The sequence below is a fragment of the Aedes albopictus genome, chromosome 3 (assembly GCF_035046485.1).
Source record: "Aedes albopictus strain Foshan chromosome 3, AalbF5, whole genome shotgun sequence".
NCBI lineage: Eukaryota > Metazoa > Arthropoda > Insecta > Diptera > Culicidae > Aedes > Aedes albopictus.
The window spans coordinates 23,004,517-23,013,949 of NC_085138.1; the positions used below are offsets into that span (position 1 = coordinate 23,004,517).

The 9,433-nt window shown below is 35.2% G+C and overlaps 2 protein-coding genes across 4 annotated transcripts in view; both read left to right on the forward strand.

Annotated features, from left to right (window-relative positions):
- LOC109418342 (phosphorylase b kinase gamma catalytic chain, skeletal muscle/heart isoform) overlaps nt 1–9,433 on the forward strand; it is a 164,795-nt gene that overhangs the window by 120,947 nt on the left and 34,415 nt on the right. The gene's annotated exons all lie outside the window — the stretch shown is intronic.
- LOC115253710 (phosphorylase b kinase gamma catalytic chain, skeletal muscle/heart isoform) overlaps nt 1–9,433 on the forward strand; it is an 81,478-nt gene that overhangs the window by 38,625 nt on the left and 33,420 nt on the right. For all 3 annotated transcript variants that reach the window (XM_062860591.1, XM_062860592.1, XM_062860594.1), the window contains exons 4-6: nt 4,221–4,372; nt 5,044–5,134; nt 5,351–5,487. In XM_062860591.1, the coding sequence (XP_062716575.1) occupies nt 4,221–4,372; nt 5,044–5,134; nt 5,351–5,487 (380 nt within the window). The remainder of the gene's footprint in view (nt 1–4,220; nt 4,373–5,043; nt 5,135–5,350; nt 5,488–9,433) is intronic.

Consider the following 9,433-nt stretch of genomic DNA (forward strand, 5'->3'; position numbering starts at 1 on the left):
AACTTCTCAATTCCCAGCAGAATCATATGAGGTTATCACCCTCATTCTTGTTTACGGGCGCATCCACTTTCGAACGTATTTGCTTCGTTCGAATCCGTTGCCCATTTGATTTTGCTGGCGTAAGCGGGAATGTGAACGATTTACGTTCGAAAGTGGATTCGATCGAAAACAAGAATGAGCGTGTATCTAAGGGTATATTCTTAGGAGAAACATTCAAGTATTTTGGAAGAAGTCCCAGAGATTTCATAGAAATTTCAAAAGACATTATCTAAGGGCACCCTAGAAGAAACTCCTCAAATTTGGTAATCAGTATTACGCTTAACGTAAAGAATCGCAAAAGCATCAGCATGTGAGTATTTATACTACTCTGCACAATCCTTCCATTTCTGTAGCCATGAATAACAGGCTAAATGTTACCAATACTTATTACGGTTGCCTTTTAGTGATATTCTAATCTAAATTGCGAAGAAGATCGTGGGGCGAGGTGTACATTCAATTCAGGTTGGCTTTCACCTCCGCAAAATCGTTACCTGTTCTGTGGTGAAGTTGATCAACGCACTCTGTCTATTGAATTGGGGGACGTGGGTTCAAATCTCACCAGAACTACGTGGATTTTTTTTTTGCAATTTTCATTTTCAGTTTGTTTATATTTCAGCACTATTGTGCATATGAATTTCAGCTTTTACGTATGTATCATACTACTGTTTGTTATACGCAGCATTGGGGTTTTGTAACAGAAAAAATACAGAGATCAATTACACAGCGTAACAAAAATTAACTTTTGGTCTGTCTCAAGAGCAAACTTATGTGTCTCTGACAGATCTTGGGCCGCTGAATCCGAATCCGCGCTCAGTTTTGCTCCAACACGTTACAATTTTGAGCTATACCTCAGTTTATAGGGCAAAATATGCGATTTTGGGCTTTTTTTGACTGCAAGCCATTAAGCATGGACATATTTTTTTTAAGCAATCAAAAAATTAATTGGTCAATTAACATCTAACTCAACGACTCATGCAAAATATTTCGTTTTACCAAATCGAATTTGATAGTTTTAAACGATTTATGTTAGGTACGATATTTCCCATACAAGTCACCCTCCAAAAGTTGCATGCAAGTTTTCATACTAACATAAAATGCTAAAATCTATCAAATTTAATTAGGTAAAACGAAATATTTTGCATGAGTCGTTAATTTAGATGGTAATTGACCAAAAAACCTTTTGATTGCTTAAAAAAAATATTTCCATGCAAGCCATTAAGGCTTGCAGTCAAAAAAGCCCAAAATCGCATATTTTACCTTACAAGTTGAGGTATAGCTCAAAATTGTGACGTGTTGGAACAAATCTGAGCCTGGATTCGGATTCAGCGGCCCAAAATCCTTCGGAGACACATAAGTTTGCTCTTGAGATAAAAAAAATGTTGCGCTGTGTTACCAATCCTTTACAAAGTGTACCAGTTGCTCATCGCAAATTTGCTTAAATTTCGAAGTCTATCAAACCTTTTTGAAAGCAAATGTTATCTACATGATGTTTGTATGACTCTGGGAAATGAGTTCTCCTTGCAAAAGAAAAAAAAAAAAATGATCGAAAAATAAATATTTGCGTTGCGCCGACCTTCGAAATAAAATAAAAATATGTTAAGTAATTTCAAACAGAATCTGTCGAAAATGAATACAAGAAGCATTCTTATTTCAAACAAAGTTTCTGTTCATTTCTAATCACAGCTGGTGCTGTGTTGGTGCTAAACAATTTTATAGTTGTTACTTGAATATATTGACAATATGTTTGTTTTTATCGCAATGTGTATTTCCAGATTGGGTCTTTAAAGAACGAATAAATTTTTGTAAACAAAGCCTTCTCTGGCTGATTTCTAGTAATTCAACACTTTTCATGGTAATTAAGGGGAATTTTTTCATTATCGAACAAATTGGGCCGAATGGTCTCAGATTTTCATTATTTTTTTTTCGCAGGAAGGGCTTATGGATGTATGAACTAAAAAAAAATGAAAAAAATTCAAGGTCTCCTATTTTTCGAAAAACTCAGGTGTTTTTTTTTTGTTTTCCCCTGACACTACTTACTTTGAAAAATCATAACTCAAGAACGAAGCATCGTGGAAAAAAACTTTTTTAGAAATGAAATCAAATTTTCTTAGAAATTCAATAAAAAATATGAACTGGCAAAAGTTTTCCACTAAATTTTCCACGGTTGAGAAAATTTGTAAAGAAAAGTAAAAAAAAAAACTATGCCCGAACTTGTGGAAAATTCTCAAATAAATATTCTTGAGTATGTTATTTTATAATCTTTAGTCGCTGAAATTTTTGGAATGCACTTTATTTTCTTTCCTGAGTTATGACCAATTTTGTTGAAAAATGTCCAAATGTGCCGTAATAGATTTTTCTTTGAAAAATCATAACTCAAGAACGAAGCATCGTAGAAACAAAGTTTCTTAATAAAAATGAAAGCAAATTTTCTCAGAAAGCCAAAAAAAAAAAATATAAAGTGGAAAAAGTTATCCACAAAAGTTTTCACCGTTGAGAAAATTTAAAAAGAAAATCAGTATGCCTGAATTAGCAGAAATTAAAAAAAATATTTTTGAGAAGGTGATTTTATAAACTGTGACTGCAAATTTTTTGGAATGTTTTTTTTCCTGAGTTATGGCCAATCTTGTGAAAAATGAAAATGTAAGCCTTTATTATATGGTATTTTATCACAAAATTTACATAATTTAAAAAACGAAACAAAAAGTCCATTCTATAAATTTCTTGATCGCTGAAATTTATAGAATGGACTTTATGAAATTTCCTTCTCTAAAATATTTTTTTGAGAATTTTCCACGAGTTCAGGCATTGTTTTTTTTTGGTTTTTCTTTATGAATTTTCTCAACGGCAGAAAAAACTTTTTCCACTTTATTTGTGTTTTTTGGATTTCTTGAGAAATTTTTCTTTCATTTTCATTAAAAAAACTTTGTTTTTACGATGCTTCGTTCTTGAGTTATGGTTTTTCAAAAATGGCTTATATGACACATTTGGACATTTTTCAACAAAATTGGCCATAACTCAAAAACGAAAAAAAGTGCATTTCAAAAATATCAGCGATTAAAGCTTATTATTAAACCTTCTCAAAAATATTTTTTTCTAATTTTCCACGAGTTCGGGCATAGTTTTTCCGGCTTTTCTTTACGAATTTTCTCAACTGTGGAAATTTTTATGGATTTTTTTCCAGTTCATATTTATTTTGGATATCTGAGAAAATTTCATTACTTTAATTTTCTAAAACAAAACTTTGTTTCTACTATGCTTCGTTCTTGAGTTATAATTTTTCAAAGCAAGTAGTGTCAGGGGAAAACAAACAAATTTCACATGAGTTTTCCGGAAAAATAGGCGACCCTGATTTTTTTTTATTTAGTTTTTGTTCATATATCTACATATGAACCCTGCCTGTGGAAAAAGTTTCAAGATAATCTGAGATTCTTCGGCCCAAACCCGTATGGTAATAAAAAAAATCCCCTAAAGGCATGCAATACATAAAGAAAAATTCTACGTTAAGGCGAAACTGGAAGCATTTCCTCATTTTTTAAGTTTTTGATTTTTTATAAAATAACGAAGCAATATTTTCACAATCGGTTTTCGTGCACATGTAGAGTATGGATCAAGGTATCTCCTGATTTTTTTTTTCAGATTGAAAATGTTTTTCGTTTTTACAGAAACATTTTTTTTTGTAAAATTATGTTTAAAAATGGTTTCTGCAAAAACGAAAAACATTTACAATCTGAAAAAAAATCAGGAGATACTTTGATCCATCTACATGTGCACGAAAACCGATTTTGAAAATATTGCTTCGATATTTTATAAAAATTCAAAAACTAAAAAGTGAGGAAATGTATCCAGTTTCGCCTTAAGTGCAGATTCGATCCTTCACAATTCAGTGTGCTGGAATTAGTTTTACTGTTTTCTTTTTTCTATCGTTCGTTCTCCTTTTCACCCACTGTGCCACCCGGATTTGATCGGGTGGTGGCGCGCAATATAACCCCAATCAAAAATCGGTGAAGTGGATCGGAATTTAGCGTGCGCGCACGCGGATCATTGGATCACCTTGAAATAGAACGGAGAAGGATCCGTGCAATTGCCCAAATAACGCGCTCAAATTGAATGTGGAATGCAGACCACAGTAATTACCTACCATCGTCAATTAACCACCAACCATATAACTACTATGCTTGCAGGCAAATCTTCGAAGGTGTGGACTACATTCACTCGAAGAACATCGTACACCGTGATCTGAAACCGGAGAACATCCTGCTGGATGACTGTCTGAATGTGAAGATTACCGATTTCGGCTTCGCACGGAAGCTGAAGGAAGGCGAGAAGCTGTTCGGTGAGTTCTGGTGGTCAACCGTTGACCAATGACCAATGACCATATAATAACACAACAATTACTTCATATTATATTGCTTTAATTGGATGATTCTACTAATGATAATCCTTTTTCAATGCCGTACATTCTATTACTACAATTCGTATTTTGATCTTTATTGCAGTACATTAAGAAATAAAACAATCAAAATACCATGCTATATATGGTCGTATTATAATATGATATAGCTCATAATATACATATTATTAACTATAGGGAATCGCGCCACTTGGGCGGTGGCTTCTATATTCGTCTGTTTTCCACTATAACTCAGTCAAATTTGAACCAATTGACACAACTTTTGGAATGTGATGAGATAGGTATAGTATCTACCCGTGTACAACATTTCAAGTCAATTGGTTCAAAATTGACTGAGTTATAGTGGATAACAGACGAATATAGAAGCCACCGCCCAAGTGGCGCGATACCCTAGATGATGCATGATGTCGTTTAATAAAATCAAACCAGCATTCGTTTATGTGTGTAATGATACATTCCGAACAATAGACGTTACTGTTAAAAATCACCAAGAGTTATTGTTCACAATAGATTGTACTGTTATGTTATAGTTTGTTTATGGTTCTTTACAAAAACATCCTTCAATCCTTTTGTTTTTCAATATATTTCCACAGATTTGTGCGGCACGCCTGGTTACTTAGCCCCGGAAACGCTCAAGTGTAACATGTTCGAAGATGCACCCGGCTACTCCAAGGAAGTAGACATGTAAGTACTGCTCGCCTTTCGGGTGAGATCGCTCATACGCCATATATGTACGTTACCTATGTATCTATTCGTGTCGTCGTTTTTAACGACGACGACCACCAAGAATCAACGGGTCACCTAAAGTGGAGTTTCTATTCTTTTCTGTTTCGTTTTTTGTTTTGGTTCTTTGGTTGGATTTCCTCGCGCACTCGCTCGTGCATACACCATAACAAACAGTTGGGCGTGTGGCGTTATCATGTTCACACTGCTGGTCGGTTGTCCCCCGTTCTGGCATCGGAAGCAGATGGTCATGCTGCGGAACATCATGGAGGGCAAATATAGTTTCACGTCGCCCGAGTGGGCCGACATTTCAGGTGAGTTTACGCGACGAGAAGAATCAGATAATTAGCTTATAATAAAATTATAACAACTGCGGTTAGAAACAATAGAAGTTAATAAATTCTGTGTTCTAGTAGGACCCATATAGCCACAGCTGTTTAGTCCTGGGTATTATGCATTACCTTGCTGAGGGTGACGGGTTTGATCCCCAATCGGTCCAGGAACTTTTCGTAAAGGAAATTTCCTTGATTTAACTGTGAAAATGCTCATAGAACACTAAGCTGTGAGTAAGGTTTCCCGACTAGAAAATTATATCATACTAGCAGTCCCGGCAAACGTCGTACTGCCTGCCTACTCTGTTTTTTGACATCTGGTTCAATGAAGAAATGCCCCTCAAAATGTAATTTCTGATTTTGCCGTTTTTCTTGCCTTCCCGGTCACTTTTCCTAATGTTTTTTTTTCGTACGAACACGTCGGAGCCCTGGCGGAATGCAACAGTGAAGAATCATATCGATTTATTGACCCGTTCCCGAGCCTATTCGTGACATACAAACATCATTTTATTTTTATTTATATAGATTGTGTTATGATGTTATAATATTTTTCTATAACTTATTATGTTATAAATTAGATGCAGGATGATGTTAAAATAACTAAAATTGTAATAAAAAATACTCTGATCTAATCAAGATTATAACCTATTTTGTTATAATTATATGATATGAATGTGATATGAATTTTAGCCTCAGGAATACTAGTTTCTATTAAAATTTGATACAATTTTGTAACATAAATTTTCAGATATCGAAAACTCAAAATTTATTTATAATACAATAAGTTATCAAACATCATTTATAACATACCCGGGTAGAGGAAAAGAGCTCAATAATAGCATATTTTGATATTGAGATCAAAATGTGATATTGGTTTGATTGATATAAGAGATAAAAGATCTGAAAATAATATTCAAAATTTACTCCTGGAACATCATCAGATCATAATTAGATCTTGTAAGATCTAACCAATCGCAGCAAGCTTTTCGTTTCATCTTGGAATATCAAATTTTGATATTGTTCAGATGTTCCAGGAACATTTTTCAGATCTTTTATCTCTTATATCAATCAAACCAATATCACGTTTTGATCGTCAGTATTTCACTTCTACCCGGGTAATGTGATGTAATTGAGTTATATTATATGGAAAACAGCAAGGATGTTGAACATAATTATATCACAATGAGTTATAAATATCATGATCTGTTAGGATTATGTTACATTTTTGTTACAATTTTTCAGTCGGGTTTGTACCAGTGAGGACGTTACGCCAAAGAGTAGTAGAAAATGCTATCTCATGTTGCACAGAATAATTCCAAGATTTTTTGGTACACTTGGTACACTTACAATACAGATCTGTATCTACAATTCACTACAGTAGAGATAGTTCTCATGTTCATTACACACATGGCAACACTGGTCATGTGGATTTTTTTTGTTTTTTTTTTTTTTATTCGTGAATTCTAACAAATGCTAATTCTTCATAATCGGTCACGGAGAATCTAACAAAGCTCAATTTCTTAGATCCAATGCAAGAAATGCTTTCCAGTATTCAACAGAGAAATAGTGCTTCCTTCGTTTCCATTGTTTTACATCTTGTGACATAGTAATATTTTTGTAACTAGCAACACTAATCTTTCAGATTCAAATACAGCTTAATATCTTGAAATACGAGATAGACTATTCAAATGTTGAACGCAGTAATGATGGACCTTAAATGCAATCCATTGTGTCATAATACGTTTGTTACTTGTAATAAATCTTGATAATGCTATTAGATATGGTTTTTGGCAATGTTGCCTGCTAATAAAAGAATATTTACCCCTTAATTGATGCTCTAGAGGCTCTCTTGTTTTTTTACATTATGGACCAAGATTTTTCCTTATTTGCAAAACATTTAGAATTGCTTTCTTGTTGGAAAAATAAAATTCGTATTGAGATGTTTTACATTACTTGAGCTAGGGGTCTCCAGATAGCCTTGTGGATAAGGCTTTGAATCGCCAATCCGGAGAAGGTGCTGGTGGGTGCGATTCCCGTTCCGGTCGGTTATCTTTTATCATCTTATGCAACATCTAATAATTTTTTTCTTGATTTATCTGACTAATAGCAAAAATTCTTATTTGACGATCAATCGAATAGCTCGCTGCCATTGGTTAGATCTTACCAAGAGCTGAATGTGTACGCACACGTTGTAATTCACGAACACCACCTGAGTTACTGGTGGGTCATTTCTCACTTTTCACTCATCAGTGCTCCACAATCTTCGATCTTCATTTTTCATTTATCATTCCTCTCTATTTACTATTCACTTCTGACTCTTTCTTGCTCGCTGTTCACTCTTCATTGACTCACACTCATTATTCTTCTTTTTCCCATACTAACTATTTTTTAAATTTCTTTTTATCCCTGAATTTTAACTAATGCTAATTCTTTATACAATACTAACTCATCATCCCTTACAGTTCACATTTTTTTTAAATAGACTGCTCATCTCTTCTCACTCCTCGCTTGTCACTTTTCACTGACTTTCACTGCTTCACACTCCTCATTGCTCATTCCCCTTTGCTCACTTCTCATTGATTAGTAATTACTCACTGCTTACTTCTCACTTCTGACTTCTCACTTTTCACTTCATTTTTGACTGCTCACTTCTCAATGCTGCTGATTTATCACTCTTTCCTCCCCTTCACTATTTACTGCTCATATCTAGTCATTCACTCTTTATTCCTCACTTTTCACTCGTCCCTAATTCTCTGCTAATGCCTTACGGATCACTTCTGAATCTTCAGTTGTTGTTGAGTTGCTGAGTGATATATACTCAGCTTGTGTTACACTCGGCAAATGTAACAAAAAGTGCCCGAAATGCTATTTATACTTTTGACCGGTTCGATACGAGAGTGCAACCAAGAGAGAAGATGCTCGGCGACGCTAATGAAAGCGAAGCACTCGACAAGAACATTTTTCGTCAGATTATTGCCATTACTCTTTTCACACTCCTCAAATCTCTCTTTTGCCTAGTTGCTTCTAACTACTCATTCCGAAATCTCCAACTCCTCACTCACAATCGTTCTTCATTTTCAATTTATCATTCTTCTTTTGATTATCACTTCTGACTCTTTGCTGCTCGTTTCTCACTCTTCACTTTTCTATGCTCAATTCTCACTGCTTTTTTGACACTCACTCTCACTCACCTTCACCCTATATTCCTCACTTCTCACTACTTGCCTGCTCATTCCTTAGAGATAACTTCTGACTCTTCACTGCCCATTCATCACTTCTATCTTATCATTCCTCTTTTCTCACTCTTTGCTGGTCACACCTCACGACGACACTTCTACTGCTCATTCCTGACTATGCTCATTTGTTACTTGTCGAATTCGACCATTCTCAGCATGGCCAAGAACTTCTTTTGGTATCCCTCCGAAAAGTTCTTCGGGCTTCTTCCAGGAGCTTTTTCCAGAATTCTTTCAAGAACTACTTCTGATATTGGTTTAAGAATTCCTTCCAGGATTGCTAAGGTAATTCCACCGGGAACTCTTTTCGGGATTCCTTCAAGAACCTCTTCCGGGATTCCTCCAGTATTATTTCGGGAACTCTTTCAAGGATTTCTCCGAGTACTTCTTCTGGGCTTCTGTGTTTTATTACTTCCGGAATTTATTTGGGATTCCTTTGGGCACTCTTTCCGGAACTCCTCTTGAAATTTCTTCCAGTATTTATTTGGGAACTCTTTCCAGGATTCCTCCAGGAACTACTTCCAGTATTCTTTCGGTAACTCCTTCCGGAATTCTTCGTGGAACTCCTGCAGGGATTTCTCCGGGAACTTCCTCTGGAATTTACTTGGGAACTCTTTCGTGAATTCCTTCTGGAACTTCTTACAGGATTCCTTTGGCAACTCTTTCCGGGACGCCTCTTCCGGGAACTTCTTTTG